The 23,283-nt window shown below is 52.3% G+C and overlaps 1 protein-coding gene across 5 annotated transcripts in view; it reads left to right on the forward strand.

Annotated features, from left to right (window-relative positions):
• The window catches only part of Nek6 (NIMA related kinase 6), an 86,076-nt gene that overhangs the window by 29,825 nt on the left and 32,968 nt on the right, over positions 1–23,283 (forward strand). The window contains exon 1 of one of the 5 annotated variants that reach the window (XM_052182413.1): positions 4,010–4,166. The exons of 3 other annotated variants lie outside the window; for them this stretch is intronic. In XM_052182413.1, the coding sequence (XP_052038373.1) occupies positions 4,151–4,166 (16 nt within the window). In that variant the 5' untranslated portion in view covers positions 4,010–4,150. Of the gene's footprint in view, positions 1–4,009; positions 4,167–15,030; positions 15,137–23,283 lie in introns of those variants that run through there. One more of the 5 variants, XM_052182415.1, reaches the window with a different exon arrangement.

Below are 23,283 nucleotides of genomic sequence, written 5' to 3' on the forward strand. Positions count from 1 at the left end.
GGAGTTATCACAGAAAAAGGAGCTTCAGCTGAGTAAATGCCTCCATGGGATCCAGCAGTGGGGCATTTTCTCAGTTGATGATCAAGGGGGGAGGGCCCCTTGTCGGTGGTACCATCCTGGGCTGGTAGTCTTGGGTTCTATAAGAAAGCAAGCTGATCAAGCCAGGGGAAGCAAGCCAGTGAGTAACATTCCTCCATGGCCTCTGTATCAGCTCCTGCTTCCTGACCTGCTTGAGTTCTAGTCCTCACTTCCTTTGGTGATGAACAGCAATGTGGAAGTATAAGCTGAATAAACCCTTTCCTCCCCAACTTGCTTCTTGGTCATGACGTTTTGTGCAGGAATAGAAACCCTGACTAAGACATGCAGTAAACACAGGTGGGTGGGTGCTAAGGTGGTGCAACTCATAGAATCCCACTACTATACCTGGATTTACAGGGGATTCTGTTTGTCTGTTTTTAAGAAAGGGACTCACTGCGTATCTCTGATTAGCCTAGAACTCGCTTTGTAGTCCAAGCTGGCCTTAGACTCACAGATCTGCTGCAAGGAAATTCTCGGATTTTGGTTTTTTCTAGACAGGGTTTCTCTATGTAGCCCTGACTGTCCTGGAATTCACTCTGTAGACCAGGTTGTCCTCGAACTCAGAAATTCACCTGCCTCTGCCTCCCAGAGTGCTGGGATTACAGGCGTGCGCCACCACTGCCCGGCTGCAATGAAATTCTTTAGAGGAGAGAGTTGGACTCCACCTGTAGTGATAGGCCGTTGGAAGGATTTGGAGCCAGGGCATCATGGTCTGTGGCAACTGGGGACAGAGCACTATAGATGTTAGGGTGGAAGGGACAGGTATAGGGCAGAGCTATCCCGGAGTGAGGGGTGAATTGGGAAGCCCTTGAGCCCTGAGTGGGACTACAGATCAGTTCCTAGGTTTCCCTGTAGTCCACTTGCCCTGGGTTTTCTGCCCAAAGGCATGGGGCCAGTGGGGTGGGGGGAGGCATTGTGGCCTCACCTCGAGATGCTCCTTGTCTGTGGATTTGGGTGAGTCAGGTGTCCACAGGAGTCACCGGGAGAAGGATATGGAAATCACAGTGACACAAATCCCTATGGCAAGCGGAAGGGACCATGAATCCCTCGAAACAGCATGAGCCCCTTTGTGTGTCCTGGAGTGTGTCTAAAGGCAAGGAGCTCCACCTGACACTCCACAGTTGACAGCTCTCTTAGCAGTATGCCATTCGTATATTTGCTGTATTTAAACCACATCAGCTCCTCCCACTATTGTTACCACCTTGTCGTAAGCACATCGGCCAGGGCTTTACATATGCTACTGGTTGGTCTCTAAACAACTTATTATATAGTTATGTGTTGGTTTGGCGGGCTGGGATAAGGTTTTGCTGTGTAGTTTAGATCAGTTTGGTACTCACTGTGTGCCCTGGCTCACCATGAGGTCACGAGTTTTTTATTTAATGGTATTAGGATATGGGGTATTAGGGTATGCCATAGCATGAATGTGGAGGTTAGCAGACAACTTGAAGAATCAGTTGGCTCTCCCTTCTGCCATTCCACTTTGCCAGCCTGATGCCCAATCTTTAAAGTGAATGCACAACGGAAAGAGACGAGTGATTTTCCTAAAGCCACACAACAAGGACGTAAGCCCTTGGCTGTCGCCTCTGGAAGACCCTGGGCTGCTACCTTCCACAATCAGTAGCTCTCAGCAGGTGCGACTTTGTGCAAAGACCTGTCAAGCAGCTTGGGGTCACCTGAGATGGGGTCATATAAGTAAGAGGCCTTAGGGTTTGAGTCCAAGAATGATCACTTTATCTGGGAGCCTTAACCGTCCATAAGGGGGACGTGTGAGCTACATAGGGGTTGGGGTAGGTCATGGCCTAGCCAGGATACGTAAAACCAACCAACGTCCCAAAGCCTCACCTTCCAGGAGATGCTGCTCATCTGGGTGTTGGGTGGGAGGCCCCTCACCTTAGTTACTCCAGTCACACTCATAGCTTTCCTGTGAAAAACAAGGTCCTCTCCGACTTGCTGGGGACCATGTGAAAATAAGTGATAAAATATGTAAAACTCAGCACAAAGGGAAAGAAGTGCCATGGATGTGTTATTTTTCCCAAATCCGGATTTTTGCATGTTAACTGCCCACCCTACCCCACCTCCAACGCCAATCACGGAAGCTGTTTTGATCTGGAGGGATAAGAGAAGCCAGAGCTCATGGGAGTTTGTCAGCCAAGGCCTGGCAGAGCAAGTCGTCTGCTACTGAGGCATTTCCTGGTTTCCCAACTGTATCACCAGTCCGCAGGCACCCCTAGTGTGCTGTGCCTCCCAGGGAGCGAACCATGCAGTCTTGGTGACCATGTCTCAGCCTTTCGTATTTATTTACTGTTTGTCTGTAGAAGTGTCTGCTCAGAGCAGTTGCTCTGGGTCTTGGCACCCACCTGTGGTTACTGCACGTGCTGGGGTTGGGCAGGGTCATCAATATTCCAACTCACCCGTCCTGGCCTGGAGTGACAATGTCAGGGGCTCACAAGTGTTACTCTGGGTATGTGACAGTATGGTAGATAGATAATAGCCTGTTAGGATAGTCTCGCTGGTGATGTGACAGTGTGGTAGGATAGCCTGTTAGGATAGTCTCGCTGGTGAGAGAATGAACAGCTGAATGGGTGTGAGAGCAGTGTATGCGGTTCTCTGTGCCTGCTACATACAGGGGCTGGGACCTTCTGGTGGGCCAGCCTTGGGCCTGGTGTCAGAATAGCTTTCCTACCAAGAAGGAGCTGGAGTCTTCTGGAATTAGGCCGGTCTGGGGTCCCCCCCCCCGGATCCCCTGGGATATAATGAGACTAGTTGGACTCCAACCTACACCTGCTCCTGCGTTGTGTCGCATTGTGTCCTAAGTTGTTTGTAGCATGATCTGTTTAACTGTCCCAGTGACCCCGTGAGGCCAGGTCCTCTGATTTCCCCCACCTGACTCAGTGCTGATCTTTCTCCTCCTGCCTGCCTGAATGACACTGTCTGTTGGCATCTATATCTGTCTCCCTCTGGGAAGGCAGCAGGACACTCTCCTTCTCCTCCACACCATGTCTCTAGCCCCTCAGGCATGATCCTTTTAAAAATAAAACGCTTAAGAGATGGCAGTGTGAGTTATATATTGTCTCGGAAAGAACACAGAGCCCTCTCGGAGGACAAGTGGACCCTCAGCCGCATCTTCAGGGTCCCATGGGAACCCTTGCCTATCTGGTCTCAGCTGCCCCTCCCCTGCCCAGCTTTGAGCTCGGAATTCTGAGTGTGCCTGCATGTGTTCCCACACTTTCACACTGCCCAGAGAGACGTCCAGTCCATGCTTGTGGCTTGGTACTGCTCTCGAGAAGTGTGTCCTGTGACGCCTGCAAGAATCTGGGCAGTTAGCCCAGAAAAGAGTGTGTTTCCTGGCTTCCTGAGAAAGGGGCCCGCCCTGCCCCTCTTGGGGCACAGAGAATGGAGGGAGGGCAGATGGGCTTTCGAGCCCTGGGAGGCACTGCTGCACCAGACCTTATCATCTGAGGCCACCTGCTGCCCTGTGCCCATTGGCCCCAGCTGGGGAGCGCGTCCTGGTATGGAAGCATCCAAGGAAAGGAACAGCTCCCTTTGCTCTCTGATTACTACAGGGCAGACGTGGGTGTGATGTTCTGAAAGCACAGGGTGACCCTTGTCCGTTGGGTCATCAGGCCATTAGGGCCACATGTTTTAAGAGTTCCTCCCTAAGCTCAAGGCATCTGGTCCCACGCTCTGCAGAGTCCAGGCTCGGGTTTACGAGGTGAGCTTGTATGGCGTTGGAGATGCTGGTCCCTTAAGTCAGCACATTGTGAGATTTCACAGTGTTTCTTGTCACTAGAAGGGCTCATGCTTTTCCTTTTTCTCCCCCACCCCCTTGACCTGGGCCTGGGCCTGTCTCCTCCCTGGTGCTGGGACATTGCCTTTGCTGGAATTGTCACAGGTTCCGATGAGGGGGGAACACATTTTTGCTTTCTCACAGAAGGACGTGAGGAGGCCCAGCCTCACCCTCCTCAGCCAAGGGTGAAGGGAATCTCTGGTACAGCAGCTTAATGCCTTGCACGCTGAATCCGAGCCTGGCCAAACCTGGAGCTGTGGAATCTGTGCGCCCAGCCCCAGTGAGATGAGAGAACAGAAGGGTAAGCCTGGCATTAACAACTTTCTGATGTCAACTGTCCTTTCTCCTGAGGAATGGTGATAATGGATGGAAATTTTAGATGCTGAAAATGCTGGCAGCCTTATGTCTGTCTCCGGATTTGGGGGGAAGCATTACAGGCCTTTGAAATTCCCTAAGTTAGGAGCCAGTGCCTCGGCTTCGTGGCAAGTCACACCCCATATGAACCCCAGTTTCCTCAGGCTGTCTTAACAAGGAAGCTCAGACTAAGTGTAACACAGTGGTCTTCTGTGCTCACTCTTGCCTGCGTCTGGAACCAAGGTCCTGGGGTTGCTTTTCTCTGAAAGGAGAGTTACTCTGGCATCTGGTGAATGTTACAATGTTGAGCTGTAGATCCATCACGGTCTGCCTCTCTTGTCAGGTAATATTGTCTGTCTGTCTGTCTGTCTGTCTGTCTGTCTGTCTCTGTCTCTCTCTCTCTCTCTCTCTGTATATATTCACATTTCCTTACTAGAAAGACCGATTGGATTGAGGCTCATCCTAATCCTGCATTACCTCAATTACAGTTGTAAAAAGCCTATGAAAATGTCTTGGTTTACAATGCAGATAAGATCGTCATAAATCGAAGTGCTGCTGGGTGGTGGTGGCACATGCCTTTAATCCCAGTACTCAGGAGGCAGAGGCAGGAGGATCTCTGTGAGTTCCAGACCAGCCTGATCTACAGAGAAAGTTCTAGGACAACCTGGGCTACACAGAGAAACCCTGTCTCAAGAAGCCAGAAAAATAAATAAAATAAAATTTTTTAAAAAAAATTGAAATGCCGTAAACCCACCCTGAGTCCCTCCAGCCTTCTGGCACGGTTTCACACTGCACCCTATAGATGGATGCCGGGTCCCCTCATGACTGTGGGACTGATAGGCTATTGCTATCTCTGCCCAGCCTCCTTAAGATCTCAGACTGTGTATAGCTAGTCTGGGAATGGATTGAAGTTAAAAATTGAAAGTTAGATTTCTGTAGACTGCTTATCCATTTTGTACTATTACAAAGTCAAAAGTCATAAATTTGAACTATGCTTAAATAAGACTGTTTATACTTCCAGGGTCATATTCTCAGGTTCCAGGTAGATGTGACATTTGAGGGAATTCCATTCTATGAGGACAGGGGACATTTGGAATGAGAGGAATCTCCAGAGCCTGCTGCATTCCTGTGGAAGAGACAAGCATATAAGGACACAAGCCTTGGAGGGGGGCAGGGCAGGAGGGAAGGAAGGAGGACCAGGATCACACTGCAGGGGGAAGGATACTCCCTCTACCCTCCCGCCCCACCTCTACCCCCAAGGAATGAGCCTGGAGCCTCAGGAGGACAGGGTCCTAACTCCAGAGCCTGTTCACTCTATGCCTATGATAGGCACCCACACCACATCCACCATTAGTGCAGCCTCTGATTGGTTTGTCTCTAACACAGGCCTTTGGAAGCATCAGCTGGGGTCATTGAGATTCAGAGCTTCTCAAAGCTTAGCATCAGTCCTGCCTTGGCTGCGCAGGAGGAGGAAGTCCTCTCTGGAGAGTGACAAGGCCCTACCATTCTGTTCCATTCCCAACACTGGCAGCCAGCAAGGCTTCCCCTACTGTGGATAAAGGAAGGAAGGAATCTGGCCCTTATCTCTGTGGTCAGGCAGTTCCGGTATCCCAGCCATGACACCTCCCAGGGAAATCTTGAACAAGCACACACATCCTGTACTCAGACTAAGTTTCACCTCTCCTCCTCTGTGAAGTGCAAGTAACATTCTGGTCATGCCCACGTCAGGCAGAGAAAACTAGGTAAACTTGAGGGTGTGAATCCTTCCTCCTGCACCTCATAGAGGGCTCGGGCCTGGCACACAACAGATGGCTTATAAAGTCTTGCAGAATAGAAACCTGACACTGTCAGCACTAACACCACACTGCTCCTGAGTGCCTGCTGTCAGGTCTCCCCACAGGAATTCGTCTGTGTTGCTCCACACACATACATGCCTCCATGAGTGGAGTAGCCACAGGCACAGAAAAGGTGCTTCAGGCTTCGAATGCTCACACGACCCATCGGCGATTACCAGCACTTGGCGCTCTGTGAAAAGGCACCAGAAGGAGAGTCCGGGAGTTGATCTCTGCCTCTCACACGGCTAGCTGTGTACAGGTAGACTCAGGACCCTGTGAATCTGGGTCACGCTCCTGTGGTTTACAGACCCAGCTCCACTGCTATCGTTGTGGAGTCTGCCTCACCCACACAGTTGGGTCTTCCAAGCCCCAGTGCCTTTGCACATGCTGGGTCCTTCCTTAAACAGCCATCCTGCCCTCCACCCACAGGGACTTCCTGTTCTGAGGAAATTCTCCATAACCTCAGGGCCCCTTCTGGGGTCTCTGATGAGACCCTTGTGTAAGAGGATGGAGGGTCATCTTGGCTCCTGAGAGGAACAGGAAATGCAGGTAGACTTTCTTAATGATTATTCCGTTTTGATAAACCCAAGAGTAGAGGTAGGGGAATGTGCTCAGTACAGAATTTCCTCTGCAGATGTCAGTGCCTGAGGAACAGGACACCTAGGAAGGTGACCGCTGGATAGTTATTCCAACGGCCCTTGGGCCTCCCTGAGTGACTGTCCAGATTACACCCTACTCCAGTGCTCATGTCTAGAGGTTTCCAGATGCCTGTGAATGGAGGATGTGTGTACCCAGAGCCCAAGGCCTCCTGTGCACCCAGAACTTCCTTGTCTCTCCATGTCTGATGAGGGCACCTGTTAACTTCACAGGCAGAAGATTCCGCTGGATTCACTTCATACTTTACAAAGGCACAGTGGATTTGTGTGTGGGGCCAGGGTCAGGGTATGCACACTCGTTTGCTGTGGACACACCCAAGTGCATGGCAGTCAGAGGAGGATGCCAAGTGTCATACTCTGTCGCTTTCTGCCTTATTTCTTTGGAGTGGTCTCTCATTGAACTCAGACCTAGGCAGGCGGCCTGTAAGCACCCATAATCCTCGTCTCTGCATCCCAGAGCACTGGGGTTATAGGCACGTGTGACCATTCTCATCTTCTTTATACAAATACTGGGGATTAGAACTCAGATCCTCATGTTAGCACTGCAGGCCTTCTGACCCCCTGAGCCACCCTCGAGTTTAGACTTTTCCTTTGCTCTCTCCCTGCTCTCTCTACAGAGGTGAGTTTAATACCTCTTTGGGCCCAAGTTTCTTGTAGAGACAGCATCATGGGGTGAGTTGATTCATCCACATACATGACCTGTGCATGGCACGGGGAGGGGATGAACACATGATTTAGAGGCAGTTTCTTCTTAGCGTGACTTTTCCTTACTCAAGAGAGTCAAGAGAAACCAAATGGGCCGGCTGTTTGTTTTAAGCCAAAAAATGTTGGAAGAATTTCGTTTGGGAAGACAGGGTTAGGTTTTCGGTCAGAGCTGTGCTCCCTCTGGAATTGCATGGCTGGATGTCCGGGCATATTTTAAAAGCTTGGTGACCACCCAAGTCTTTGAGCCTTCCACGTGGATGCTCCGGGGTCACACTCTTCCGGAATCCCTCACACAGCGGGTCTGCTCGTTACGTCAGGAGTGGCACTTCCACAGAGCAGCTATGTCTGACTATGAATAGATGTTTTTTCCTCTCTTTCTTGGACACATGAATGGCAGTCTCCCTCCTGCAGTCCCCGAGGCTGACCTGTGTGTAAAACTCCAATACGGACATCACAGTAGGGTCATCCATTCCTGTTTGCACGGGCCCCTCTCAGCAAGGCTCAAAGAGTCAGGTCGACTGCTGCTGTGACTCAGGGGGCCTCCTGAGGGGCTCCTGGGCCCTGGTCTATAAAGGCTGCTAAGTGTACTGAAGAAATTGGACTTCGCCAAAAAGCAGCAGTAGCTGAGACTGTCTCCAAACTGCGGCGGCAGCTGCCTAATCGGGGCGTCTAGTCACTGTGCAGAGTGTTCTCCTAGAGCAGGAAGAATGCTGGGGACCAGCCAGCACCCGCTACAGGGTGGGGCTGAGCTGTCTGGTCAGGTCGCCTGACTTTCACCTCTCTCAGGTAGCCCGCCTCTGTGGTTCAGCTTTCTCCTTTTATAAAATGGAAACGATGGCATACCTGCCTCACAAGATATTAAAGGGATTCAGTTACTTATCACTCAAGCACACAGAATTGTGCTTGGTACAGAGTGGATAAGTAGGGTTAACTGAGGCCCCAAGAAGGCCGGGGACTCATCGATGGTCGTGCCGCTAGCCGGTGGGGCAGCCAGGACTGCAGCGCATGAGGCGCTGTCTCGTGGACACGTCCCTTCCTTCCTGCTCAGACTTTCTCAACTGTCTCCTGCAGAGGAAGTCGCATGACCCTCAGCCACAGGAACTGTAGCATCAGTGTCTGGAGTCTCCTTGGCTGGCTAGGGCCCCTCTGCCCCGCTATCTGCCACTCAACTGTTATTCCATGTCTTTCTCGTAAAGCTTTGGAGGGTCTCTCCTGTCCTTACAAATAGAAAAATTAACCGTTTGCACAGGAGTCTGAAGTCGTAATGTGTGTCCCTGCTGTGTGCCCCTGAAACAGCCGCCCCCCCCACTCCTGCAGCCTGCTGTCTGACCTGTCCACCTGCGACTGCTGCAGAAATAGGCCAGCCATGTGGTGCTCCCCAAAACACAGGTGACTGTGGATGGTCAGGGTAATTGCTGATTAAACAAAAGCCCATGACGCATCCTTCTAGGAAATGAGGCACACTGAGGCACACCCCCAGAAATGCCACCCGCTTCCTCTGTCTTGCTGCCTCAAAGGTTATCTGACTCATCAGCACTTTCCCCAGTCTCCCGTACACTGAAGGCACAGCCGCCACTCTGAGCTGAGGCTAGATGGCTGGGGTGTCGCCTCTGTGGGCACCAGGGTATCAGGACTGAGAAGCTTCCTTGTTTCTAGCCTGCACCCAGCCACAAGCTCTGACAACTCCAGCCCAGGGTGTGGGTATGACTCTTATGGGGTGGGAGGGTGGGGGAGGGGAGAGTGCCTGCAGACTTTCCAAGCTACAGTTTCCACATCTGTGAAATGTGCAGATGTTGAAGCCAGCAGCAGCGGCAGTGTATGGGGGCTATACCATGTTCAGTCCTGTCGTCTCCTTATCCGAGAGACCCTGGCTATCACCTGTGATCACACTGGGCCACAACAGGTGTTGATATACTGTTTGTGGAGGTTTGAGGGAGACTTGGCCAGGCCAAGAGGCCTACCGGAGACCATTCATATTTTATCAGAGGCATTGAGAGTTTAGCCTTTTAGAGCCATAGAGGGGAAAGACATAGAGCATGGGAATCAGGAGCCTAGACCAGAACCCAGGACACTGACATAGTCTCCTGCCCATCCTCTTTTGGGTGACCCAGCATCAACAGGGGGACTGTCTGGCTAGCATGGGAACCCCTAGGCGGGAGGCACAGCAAGCCAGTGGACCAGCCTAAGACGCGTTGTGTGTCACAGTCCCCTCTAGCTTCCTCTCCTCATCTCAGAGATAGATCTCGTTCCTACTCTGCTTGTCTTCTAAGGCTGTCAGGGGCTCCCATAAGGTGGTGTGGGTGACTGTCCCTCTGCAGACCATCAGAAGTGCTGCAAACAAACAAAGAATGTATCATTGGCTGCCGGGATGTGTTTATGTCTCTGACCAGTACTATCCAATCAAAAGAGGGTGCTCAGTGTTGAACAAGTGGCAGCAGCCTGTTTGTTAAACACCTGTTGTATGCCAAACACCACCAGGGAGCTTCCTGTAAGGTATGATATACCCTCTCATACCCAGAGAGCTTAGGTGCGTGCCCAGGGTCTACAGAGGGACGCTGGGGCTCAGAAAGGGAGATGATATGCTCAAAGACACTGTGCAGCAAGGAGTCCTCAGCCCCGTGACTCCCCCACGTTCCTGATGGCCCACTAGAGCACCCCTTTCGTCCCTAGAGAATGTTTAACAAAGCAGTCTGGGAGGTCTCTGTACCAACCCTTGATTTATATCATTTGCTAATTTCTTCCCATGGTTAAGTTCAACTGTCTCACCAAATCCCCAAGAATTTACCAAGAAGTGCCTCAAGCCAAGTAGTGGTAGATAGCTCAGTGCACCTCCATGCCCCACCCTTGCAATGTAACATGCCCCAAGGCCCTACAGCCAGGAATATAGCTGGGCTTCAAGGAATATCTGTGTCTAGATGCCCTTGGATGGCTCCCCTCACCCAGGTCCTGTAGTCTGTGTGTCACACAAAGACCTGGCATGTGGGTGAACCCGGAGGACAGGCCTGCAGCAAGGATATGCAAGCCCACCGGCCCCTCCGTGTGCCATATTCCTGCCAGAGCAGAGCCCTGTAAACGCGGGATATAATGGACAATAAAAGTCGTCGGAAAATAGTGACTCTCCCAGGACCGCAGTCGTCCCTGCCACAAGCCGCCTGTCAGAACCACAAGCCCCGCGATCACGAGGCACGATCGTCATGTAAATATATAGGGTCTCTTGCCAGTCCCAGCTGAGATTTATGTTAGTGGGGGAAGCAGTGGGGGAGGGGCAACGTAGATGAATCCTGGTAACTTGTGAAATGCCGTCGCCATCTCCAATGTGTTCCAGCTTCAGGAGGGTGAAGGGGGAGCCAGGGTAGGCGATCCACCAGAGAGACCCTGCATGCCCCAGGCCTGGGCTTCCCAGGAGAGCAAGGAATGGCTTTACGGTGAAGGATTGTTTGCAGAATTTGTGTTGCAGTCCTGTTTGGCTCTGAAATTCATCCTTACTGTGTCACAGGAGCCATGCATGAGCCCTCGGCAAATGTGGGCCCTGACAGTCTGCAGCAGGTGTTTACCAGCATGTTCTCACACAGTCTTTCAACAACCCTGAAAGGCCCCTGTTTTCAGAAGACAGAATTATAGACGTAGCTGGGGCGCTGGCCCACATTCAGGTAGGCACCATGGGATTTGAACCTGGAGCTCTCAGACCCCAGAGCCTGGACTGAAGAAGCCTCCTTGATCCTTCCAAACAGCACAGTGAAGCGTTTTGGTCTGGCTGTCCCCACCCTCCCACATTCGCTTCTTCTCAGAAGGCAGGGGTGCGGCTCACCCATGGGTGGTCGCAAGCCTGAATTCTTGGCCAAGCTCTGCCACTCTGGCTGGAACCCAGTGGGCAGGGCTGTTTCATCATCTGTAGGTGCACAGGACTGCCTTGCAGGGTGACTCTGTGAGCACACCCCCTGCCAGTGTCCTCAGCCGGTCTGGCCCAGCAGCTGGGTGTCGGGGGGTGGGGGGACTCTGGGTGTAGTGTTCTTTCCGTGCATTCCTGCCACTGTGGCCATGTAGGGGAGCCCACAGCAGGCCTGGGAGCCCACACATGCCTTTAAGTCAGGCAGCAGCATGCAGAAAGTGTCCTCAGGCCAGAGAACAGATTCCCTTTGCTCTACTAGGCCTAGAAAAGCCGCTTTCCTCTTAGAAGCAAGCATACGATTGGATATGAGACACATATCCAGCCCAGTTTCAGGATCCCAGGGGTCACAAACCCTCTATCACCCTTGTTAAACATCACACAAAAAGGATCATCCCTAGACCCACGTCGTAGGTGGGAATCTAAGGCTCAGAGACAGACCTGTGACCAAGCAGCCCTATGAGCACCCAGGTTGTACATCCTGGGCCACTATGGTACAACCCAGAGCCAGAGTCCCTCGGGTGGAATTAAAAGTGGCCACCTGTTAGGGGCTAGGAAGATAGACCAGTGGATAAAACATTTGCCAAGGAACACAAGGAACAACATCTGGATCGATCGCCAGCAGCACCTAAATTAGCACCACACCTGAAGTGGTGTGGTGGTCTAGCTTGGGAGGCAGGCAGAAGAACCCTGTGTCAGCACTGAAACGGAGAGTAGAGAAAGCTACTGACTACAAACTCTGGTCTCCACACACATGTGTGAACATGCACCCAAACTCACACATGCTGCACCCTCACACATGCAAAACAAAACTTGCCCTTTGGGAAAAAAAATGGCTACATGTTCCAGATCTAACTCAGGTCTAGCAAGTGTCTGTTGAGGAGAGACATAGGAAGTAGCTGCAAAGCTTGCGATTAGGTGGCTGTGTGGGCAGACAGGATTGGACTGAGGAGACAGTGGCACTGGAGGTGGTGAAGGGAGCTCACTGTCACTCTCAGGAGCCCTCGCCCACCTTGCCTGGAACCTTCTCTATGAACCAGACTAATAGGGTCGTAGAAGACATAGGTCTCTGAGCACCTCCTCCTTGGGAGGAATCATATACCCCCAGACCTGACCTTGGAGTCCAGCCCCTATGGCTGGCTGGCCTGGGCCCAGCGGCTGTCACCAAGGGAGCTGGCAGTAGGCATATGCCCGACAGTTGGGGCCGGCAGGGAAGGTGTGTTGGCAGGTGGCCGAGCCCTTGTGCCAGAGTCTGGCGCAGCACGGCCCCTGGAGCTTCAGCTGCCATATGCCAGTGTCAGTCCTCACAGCAGTGCCACTGCAGATGGGGTGCAGGGCAGAAGTGGCTCTTGTTCTGGAGAAGGCAGGTGTGGCCTGGGGAATGAAGCCGGGAGCAGGCCTCAGGGCAGGAGATGCTGTCCTCACACCCTATGAGAACACAGAGGGCGTGGTGGCCTGTGGAAGGGCCACACCTTGAACCCAGCCTGCCCCTGTGCCTTTGAATCTCCTCTGCTGGGAACCCCTTTCCCCTCAGTCCAGTCCTGCCCATCTATTGAGTCTCGGGGGATGGAGGGGTACTCGGGTGGCAAGGAGCTGCGCGTGACCACTCTTGCCTCTTTTTGAGGCACTGTTGATGCTTTTCTGGCCTGTGGCCCCAGTAAGAACAGGGGCTTTTTGTCTATGGCACCCTGGGTTTCCCAATTGTCAGCACAGTTTCTGCATAGAGGAGGCAGCTGGGAGGGCTTGGGGGAGGGGAGGAGAACAGACGCCTGGGAACACGCTAAGACCGCAGTTCCTGGACCTATGGCCTGGTTTTAAAGAGCAAAGCACAGTCGGAGAGTAAGGATGGAGTCAGAACAAACAAGGACCCCACTGTTTGGGTGTCTGTTGGGAGCCAGGCTCTGAGCTGAGCACTTCTGACCCCTGTAATGTCATATAGTCCTCTAGCATTCTGGGAGAGTAGATGCTGTCCTTGTCCCCATTTAATCTAAGACCTGAAACATAGTGGGGGATGTGGTAGGGACAGGGCTCAAGACCAGCGTTGGTGTTTGACACACCCTCTTTCATGGCCAGCAGAGAGGCCTTGTCCATAAGAAGAAGAAGGGCCAAGCTTTCATTCCTGTTAATACCCTGCCTCCTTATGCATGTTAGTGCGTCCATGTGTATGCATACAGACGGGGGTCCAGAGGACAACCTCAGGGGTCAGCCTTTGCCTTATTTGAGTCTCCTGTCTGTGGCTGCATGTCCTAAGCCAGCCGGGCTGCAAGCTTCCAGGGACTCTGCTGCCCTAACTTACCATCTCCCAGGAGGCGGCTGGAGTAGACACACTACCGTGTCCCATTTGGATTCTAGGGATCTGAACTTAAGTCCTTACACTTGCTCAGTGAGCCTTTCCCCCACCAAGCCCAGGAAGGGCTGAGCTTTGAAAGGGTCAACAAGGACTGTTATGCTTGGTGGGGTGGAACTCGGGGATAAGGGAAGGATATCTCTTCCCTCCTGGCATCCAGTGTCCTGGGTGGGGGAATCCCTCTGATGGAGTTGTATAGGGTGGGCATGATATCCACTTGGGGGGTGGGAGGAATGATATCTCCAGGCTGATGTTGGTCCTACTGTGTTTATAGTCCCAGGTGACCTCTGCCTCAGTTTCCTGGTGGATAAAACAAGGAGCTGACCAGGCCATCCCAGAGTGTATTTTAAGCTACCTGCATTGGCCTCCATACCATCTGGTGGCCACTGCCACCAGCTTGTGCTCCCTGGTAAGCAGGAGGCTCTGTGGGGGTTGTGACAAGTTCCATTCACCATGGAGGTGACAGTCCCAGCTATTTTTGGAGCAGTGTGAGATGGGGTGGGGGGGTTCCTTTTGGTGGTGTCTAGGGACCAGGGCCTTGGGAAGGGGAAGTCCACAGCCTAGGCAGAAGAGGCCGTGTCCCTCACGCGTGTTAGCACAGAGAGGCCATTTAGATCCCCGGAGGCTTTGGGCACCATGCCAGTTTTTTTTTTTTAAAGATTTATTTTATTTATATGAGTACACTGTAGTTGTTTCTGTACACACCAGAAAAGGGCATCAGATACCTTTACAGATGGTTGTGAGCCCCCATGTGGTTGCTGGGAATTGAACTCAAGACCTTCGGAAGAGCAGTCAATGCTCTTAACCACTGAGCCATTTCTCCAGCCCACCATGCCTTAACCCTTAGCTAAGTAGACTTGCCCTGGGCCTGCTCACTTCAGGAAGTACCAAACCAGCCAAGCTCCTGCCACGGGAAACTCTGTCCCCCTTTCCTGTTACGTGCACTCCTGGGGGCTTGCCCAGCTAGTGACAGGGGTCAAACCCCAGACACCTCCAGATCCTGAACTCAGAGGGTTGCCAGACTTAGCTGCAGCTCTGCTACTCACTGCTTCCTCAACTGCCTGCCAGCAGGAGCAGCCAGAACCGCTAGCCCGAGAGACCTTTGCCACCGCTGTGGGGCCCGGCTCCAGACTTTGCCTGAACCCCTGGGGTAGTGCTGGGGACAAGGGGAGCACATGTCCCTGGGGTGGAATCTGAAACTAGGGGTGGTCAGGTGGCCCCTAGGGGTGGCTGACACTCTGCTGGGCCTAGGGGCAAGCTTGGGACAGACCTTGAATCTGGAGCCCCTTGGGGCTACTCTGCTGATTTTCTCCACCTTCTGCTGTTGGTTGTAGGAATAATGGTGTCTGAGAAAGGACATGGGGATAGATGGATTTCTACTCCTCAGGAATCTGGCCTGAAATGTGTCTCTGTGGCTCTAGCCAGTCTCTTCTCTTGAAGCCATTGGTAGCCTTTATCTAACAGTCCTCTGTTCCCACTGAGCCCTTGGTGAGTGACTTGATCTCTACTTTTGAGGGAAGGGAAACTTCACAATGGACCAGAACCAAGGGGCTATTGACATACTGTGGGCAAGGGAGAGAATCTAAGCGTGTCACCTGGAGGAGGCCATGCATTTGGGTATTAGGGTAAGAGTGAATTTTGACAGGAGACCATTTACTTTAGACCTAGAAGAGTCTGCCAATGCCTGGAGGAAAATTCATTTCTGAGGTGGAGGCACAGGAGTCACTGTGGGTTTCTTAGGAACCCTGGGGTGTGAGATCCTAGCTTCTGGCTCCTGGCGGATTTCCAAAGATCACTTCAGACTTTCAAAGAGAGTCAGGGCTGGAGCCACACAGGTCATCTTGATAGACCTTCTAACTTCCCTGTGCCTCAGTTTCCTCATCTATTAAATGGAGGTTGCAAACATCCACAGGAGAGGATGTGTGCAGAGGACACACTTAACAGATCTCAGCTTTTATCTTGAGTAATTTAAACCAGGGCCTCCCCAATAGAACTCCACTCTGTCACTCTTCCTCTAAGAAAAGGGTGAGATTGTTAGAGCCCCTTTGTTACCCAGGAAAGGTAACTGAAATGTGACCAGGAGCTAGTGTTGATTTTTACAATTCCTGGGAGCTTGTGTCTGTGTGGTATACGGTTTGTTTTGAATGATAACTTCTGTCTGATCTTTAACCATAGGCATTACAAAGCTTTGAAGAGTGTCTCCACCTGCCAGTGAGAATTTATCTAGTCAGCTCTCATTTGTGACAGACCTGGGCAAGTGGTGGTGGTGGTGGTGGTGGTGGTGGTTGAGTGTGACCACCACAGTTAGCAAACAGTCAATAGGAGGCAAGAAGGCAGTTTGGTTTAGCCTGACAGTAGCCAGTGTTGGCTCAAACTTTGAAAGTCTGACATAAGTAGTTTATTTTAGGCATATTTAAACATGGCACAATTTGGTGAAAAATTTCTTGGTGATAATTAAATCAATCTTGTGTGCATAGTAAAGCTTAAGACATGACTGCCTAGAAACTCTTAGTAAGGCACGTGTGAAATCTTCAATAAAGGTGGGCTCTATAGATTGACCACCTCAGAATAAGGGCCTGGAGGAGCGTCTGATATGGTTCTATAGTGCAGAGGCCACCAGACTATTAACCACATCTGCCACCTACATTCCGGGCAGGTAACAGATTATGCATGTCTGCTTTTGTGTTTTTAAGCCCGTGTGTTTAACATTCCTGGTTCCCTTGGTGCATGCTGTGTGCACAAGGCCTTCTGTGCCTCCCACAGCCTAGCAGCTTGAGGATAACACTACGGCCAGTTTCTACTCTTGATGGCTAGCTTCAGAAGCAGAGATAATGACAAAGGAAGCAGTCTGTGTCCCCAGGTGCTGGTTTTAGGGAAAAATCCATGTGGACCTGTCATACTGGGACAGGAAAAGGTGTCCTCGCTGCTACCCAGGTGCTTCCTATATCCTTAGAGAGCACCCAGAAAGGTTGGCATGCCCCCTCCTTCTACAGAACTTTGAACTCAGAGAGAGGATGACACTTTCCCAAGATCCCACAAATACCTGAGCCCAAGGCAGGCCAGAGACCTGACCTGGTAGTGAGTGTGACCTTGTGAACTTAGAGGTCATTGACATGTCTCTGGACACAGGTTGGCACATGGAGAAGTCTGGAAGGGCTGGAGTGCTATAGAAGGGTGGGATTATAGTGGACAGGCTAGTGCCAGCTGGGCATGGCTTGGGAACTCTGACCTGTGGCCTTTGTCTGGCAAGCCTTGCAGACTGTTAAATACCTGGGCTGGAGAGATAGCTCAGTGGTTAAGAGCACTGACTGCTCTTCCAGAGGTCCTGAGTTCAATTCCCAGCAACCACATGGTGCTTCACAACCATCTGTAATGGGATCTGATGCCCTCTTCTGTTGTGTCTAAAGATTGCTACAGTGTACTCATATAAATGAAATAAATAAATCTTTTTAAAATCTGTTTTAAAAGAGAAAAAAAGAAATGCCTTCAGAATGGGGACAATGCTCAGTAGGTACAAACACTTGCTGTTAAGTGTGAGTTCAGATCCCCTGCACCCAGGTACTAAGCTATGCATGTATAGTTACGCCTATAACCACAACGCAAGTAGGGGCTTCTGGGAGAAGGAGACAGGTGGATGGCTGGGACTTGCTGGTTACTATCCTTGTCTCAGGGAGCGAATCAGAGAGTAGAGGACACTGAAGGCCTGGCCTCCTAGTCTGCATACCAGCAGACACCCAAAAAACAGAAGAGAGAACAACCCTCCAGTGGTACAGCCAGGGGTGCTGGGGACTGCAGGGTCCTGGGAAGGGTTATGTCTATGAGGGGACTCCAGGGAGGGAGGCTTGGGAGGCAGAATCAACAAGACCACTCATGCCTGTGGGGGAAGATGATGCTCAGGGTGGAGCCTGGTTCTGGCTGAGATGGAGACTCAGGAAGGACAGGCCTGCCTCAGGCTGAGTGTGACTGTGGAGTACCTCAGAGGGATCCGAGGCTGGCAGGAGGAAGGTAAAGGTAGAGGTGCAGAGGGCAGGGGTGCAGGGAGGGTGCAAGGTAAGGGAAAGGGAGGGGAGAGGAGAAGAAAGGGGAGCCCTGTGCTGCAGGGAACTGGCTCCATGTGTCTCAGGCCCCTTGGGGTGGCCCCCACTGCCTGAGAAAGAGGCCTGTGTAGGACCTCATTGTGACATGCATTCAGAGAAGCCAGGTGTCCACCGACTGGAGCTACAGAGTCTGAGTAGTGTGTGTGGTCTGGAGGGAAGAGATTCAGAAGGGTTAGGGGGACACAGGACCAGTCTGGAAACCAGACACCATCTGTGTCTTTTCTAGCCTAGCCAGCCCTCAGAATTCTGGCCTGAGCTCTGACTGTTTCCTGTCAACTGAAAACCCAATAACATCTGCTTAACTGGAGACCAGCGGGGAGGGGCGCTGGCCTGGGAGAGGGCACGCTCGCCATAGCTGCGTCCCGGGTTCAAACTCGTTCAGTCCATCCTCGTGTGCACTTGTGTGCCCTTCCAAGGCTGTGTGGATGGACACAGGAAGACTTGTTTCACATGTCCGTTGTTCCCGTTGCTTCCTGTGTAACGTTGGACCGTCATTCCACCAAGCTGGCTTTCATTTCCTACTCTGCATGTGGATTCTAGCGATCACAGGGCTAGTCATGGGACCAGCCATGTTACTGTCAAGTCCTCTGCATGTGGATTCTAGCGATCACAGGGCTAGTCATGGGACCAGCCATGTTACTGTCAAGTCCTCTGCATGTGGATTCTAGCGATCACAGGGAGTAGACCTGGGGTCAACCATGTTAAGTCCTCTGCATGTGGATTCTGGCTATCACAGGGAGTAGACCTGGGGCCAACCATGTTACTGTCAAGTTCCCCAATAACCAACTGGTCCGTATGTCACGCACTCCAGTCTGCCTCTCACCACCTGGGCTTCTTCGGATGGTGCCCTGGTCACTTTGTAGATTTACTTTGATAAGTCATGCTCCTTGGAGCCTCATCTGGACAGTGGGGTAATGGCACCTCATCTTACGAGATGGTAAAGACCTGTGGATGTTGGCCATTGCTGAAGGTGTACCAGCTTGACCCCATAAGTGGCCCGGAGCTGGGACCTGCCATGTCTCCTTGCTGGCTCTAGGCTGCACTTTGGGCAGTGGGCACCCAAACTAGGTTCCTGTCATTAGGATCTAGGTGGACACATCTGCTCTGGGCACGGTCATCTCTCACAGAGACAGCGTCTAGGGCCCACCAGCCTTGTGAGGGTTGTTGTCCAGCAGCAGATAAAGGTAGAACTTACCCTGAGATGAAGTCCCCAGAAATTGGGAGGCAAGTCTCAGGTGACAGTCCTGGAAGAAAGGTCCATTGGAACTTCAAATCCAACTTAGTACAGCCTCCAGCCTCCTCTGTCTCCCTAGGGTTCCTGCCATGTGTGAGAGGGCTTCTTCCAAGGCCAGGCAGAGTGGCCACAGTTCACATGAAGGAAGACACATGCAGTATGACTTGGGGCAAGCGTCCGCCCCTGACTGAACCTCAGCCCCCACGGATACCATTTGTACAGTAACCCTCCATTACTCTGAGCGTTAGCATAAATAATGCTCACAATGGCAAGAGCTTCTGGCGCTTTCCACGGAATGTGTGATCCACCAAGATACCCGCAGAGGTCCGTCTGCTGGCTCACCCGCGTTTGCCATGTGAGGAGACAGGCTCTAGCTGTAAGAAAATGGGGTGACATTTCAACTCAGGGATCAAGCTCTCTAGCCTGTCCCTCCTGAACCCTGGGTTGTACCAGGTCCCTCCCTGGCTGCCTGGAGACACGGGACAGCTCCTGGTTGCTCACTACCCCAAAGCCAGGAGCCCAGGTGAGAGGTCACGTGGTGTGTGCACGTCACAGCGCCTCCCTCGGAGTGCAGGCATTTGCTGGCTTTGGAGGAAAAACAGGCTGCGATGGTTCAGTGAGGCCTGTGACTCTGGGTCACATTCCACAGATTTTTGATCCCAGGCTTGGGCTTGGCAGCCACTGACTCATTGTTCTGCAACTTGGCAGGGGCTGGAGGATCCTGGAATCCCCAGGGTGACTGGGCCAGGAGACTCCCCGTATTACCCAAAGCATGTACCTCTGGTCTGTCCCTGCACTCCACGTCTCCCTCCAGATGCCCTTACCTGCATCCAGCTCTGGAGGAAGCAGGGCTTGCTTTGTAGAAATGTGCAGTGTGTGGAGGGTGGGTATTACAGAACGCAGCTCTCATTGTGTCCTGCCGTGACTCCCTGGGGACCAAAAGCCCTGGAAGGAGGCCTGCTGAAGTCTGGACCCACATTCTCATCTGTAGCTTATTGGGCCTATGGCTTTGAGCCTCAGTTTCCCTACCAAAAGCCTTGAGGACCAGTGGGAAAGACCTGGCCCATTAAGAAGGGCCCTCTCGCCCTGTCCCTCCCCTCCCCCCCCCCCCCCCCCCGCAGGATTCCTTCCACCTGGAGTGTTCCTCTTGGTGCTTGTCAGGCTGGGCTGTCTTCAGCTCCACCCTGGGGAGCACTGTGTGGCAGGTGCTGTGGGCTCTGCATGGGTCTGTGTGTCACAGATTGAGTGCCGGGCGGAGGGAGTGGGGGCTTTGCTAGGAGAGATAAGTGTGGATAGTAGCTGGGTGGATCAGAATCTGCTCTGCAGGTTCTGCCCAGTGACCTCCGTGGGATGAAAGACCCCTCGTGAGCACTGGCCCTAGGGTGCTCCACAGCCCCCAGACTTGTGCACTGGCCCTACGTCATGGTGCTTGTGTGGAGACAGGGCTCATTCTGCAGAGTGCCACTGAAAAAGATGACAGAGGGGTAGCCTCAGGAGAGGAGGCCGCCTGAGATCTAACCTCGGTTTCCTCATTTGCCCGGTAGCCTGATTGCAACCTCTAGCTCGTGGAGTTGTTAAAGTTTAGAGGATGAAGGGCATATTAAGGGCCCATGTGACAAGGATGAAGGGCACATTAAGGGCCCCTGTGACAGCTGTCATCGTTATGTTACTTCAGAGGTGGCTTGGGCCCCTTTGTCATAGTCCTGGCACCTCAAGTAAGGTCCATATAGCTGTTTGGAAGCCTGACCCAGGAGGGGCATGGCCTTCCTAAACAGCTGCCAGGCAGCTCCGTGAGATGTGCCCAGGGTCCCAGCTGTGGGAGAGAGTGCAGATCCACACACACGCCCAGCCCCCAGCCCCAAACACCTGGGGCAGGTAGGCAGAACAGATTACAGGATGGCCAGGACAGGGCAGCCTGTGGGGCCATTCTGGAGCGGTCTAAGATAAAGATGGAACCTTCTCCTGAAGACAGTTCTCCAACTTTTTCCCAGAGGTTCCCCCTAAGGGCAGAGGACGGTGAACATGTCACCCCGAGGGATGCAGGGGGTGTGGGCCGCATCAGCTGCTGAGCTTGCTGGAGCCTCTGGCTTCCTCTTCAAATTCATGCGCATTTTACATCGGGCTCACTCTTATGCCCAGTTTGTTGTCACAGGCTTTCCCCCAGAGTAACAACAGTGCCTGAGGAAGCTTCTCGTGCTTATCTGTTTATCCTGGGGCTTTTTGTACCCAGCTTCTCCGTGTCACCCTGGGGGGAAGGGCGGGAGAGATACTGTGGTAGGTTGCTCAGCCATGCGGTGGGAAGATGGAAGATTCTGAGAGCATCTGGGCCCATCTGCATCCCCTGGAAAGCCTGCTGCACAGAGGGACTCTGTGGAGGGAGGGAGAGACCTCCCGTGGTGCAATGTATCCTCAGTCAGAGACTGCTCAGGTATCTCCACACATGAGGATAAGCCACATCAAAGGTGGTTAATGTCACAGACGGTAGAAATCCACATGAACTGTGCTGGTCTTGGCAGAGGCCCCCTGGCCTCACTTTCTGCTTTTGACTGTATGTACTGTGGGGTAGATAAATGCCCCAAAGAGCAGTGAGGGACTTGGGAGATAGCGTGGTCGGTAAAGTCCTTGCTGTATAAACAAGAGACCTGAGTTCAATCCCTAGCAACCAAATAGAAAGAAGGGACGTTTTGGATGAGAACACCACTGCCAACCTCTGCCATCTGCGTGCGCACGCACATATGCATCCCCACGCACATACGCATCCCCACGCACATACGCATCCCCACGCACATACGCATCCCCACGCACATTCACGCCCACTCAAAGACGGTGGAGGTAAAGGACTGCCCAGGGATGCAGGAAGAATGATGCCGGATTCCAGAGTGCCTGCCGTAGTGAACTAGGTGCCCTTGATGTACTCGGAAGTTATAAACACACCTGGCATCTGGTTAATATGGCTGGTAAGGAGGCCTTAGAGGGACCGGGGAGTGACTGCAGGATATCTGTTCCTGTCTCACTGCTGGTGAGAGATGTTGGGACCTTTAAGTGGTAGAGCTTAGTAGGAGGTCATTAGGTCACAGGGGCACCGCCTCCAGGAAGGGTTATTTCTCAAGAGATTAAATTGTTTATAAAAGCTCAAGTCTGACCCCTGACTCTCTGGATTCTTGGCGGCCCATTGGACCTGTTCTTTTCCCAGGAGTCTCTGCCAGTGTAATGTTAGCTACCAGGAGGTTCCTGCCAGTGCTGATCAGGCCCTTGAATCTCCAGAACTGTGAGCTAAATAAAATGTTTCTTTATAAAACTGTCCAGACTCAAGCATTTTGATATAGTAACAGAAAATGAGCTAGTTCGAATAGTCTCTTAGCTGGGGCCTTGCAATGTGGGTTACACAAATGTGAGACAGGACGGACCAGCTGGTGTGCTTATTCCCTTGAGATGTTAGGAAGGTCATTCATGATTCACAGGGGCTTCTGGATCTCCAGGGACTGTAGTACAGCTACTCAGGAGCCTGGGTCAGGACCCCTGGAGTTCAGACTAGAATTGGGACACAAAGCGTGAGTCTGTAGATGCTTCAGGGTTTTCCTACTTACCTGAGCTACACTGAAGCCTCTGTATACGCCTGTGGAAGACAAACCCAAGCCTGGCCTGTGGAAGGTGTTAAAGACATACTGTGGGGTACACGCAGGCTTTCCCACATAAGAGAGTCATTCCCCCAGACAGAAAGCTCCCATGCATGTCATCCTTGGTCTTTGCCACAAAGAAGCCACTATGATGGGAAAGCTAGAAGCCGCATCTAGCACCAGGAGTAGAAGACACTCTCCCAGGAGTAGGGAGACACTCGATTGCCCTGTGCTATGTGCCCACACTATGGGTGCATAGTGTGCGTGTCATCAGGTCAGTCCTGGCTATGAGAGCTATCCTACCTGGAGGTTCACAAGAACCTGCACCCTACAGGGTCACTGTGTCTGCTACATACTGCCAGAGTCTGGCTTTGTTCTCCTGGTCACTCAGGCTGCCCAGTTGGGCTTAGACGGGGTGTTAGGGACAGCAGCACAGACCAGCTCCCTGTTGAAAGGATGTAGAAAAATGTCTGGTCACAGTGAGGGTCGAAGCTGAGGCTTTGTGGTGGTTTAGATGAGAAGTGTCTCACGTAGGTTCGGGTTGGTGCTGCTGTCGGGAGGTTGAGGTGGTGTGCCTTTGCTGTAGGAACTACCTCACTGAGGGCAGGCTTCCAGGCTCTAGAACCTCACCCCACCTCCACATCACTCTCTGTTTCATGCTCGTGGCAAGGGCTCTAAGTTCTGGCA

This window comes from Apodemus sylvaticus, chromosome 5 (genome assembly GCF_947179515.1).
Source record: "Apodemus sylvaticus chromosome 5, mApoSyl1.1, whole genome shotgun sequence".
NCBI classification, from domain to species: Eukaryota; Metazoa; Chordata; class Mammalia; order Rodentia; family Muridae; genus Apodemus; species Apodemus sylvaticus.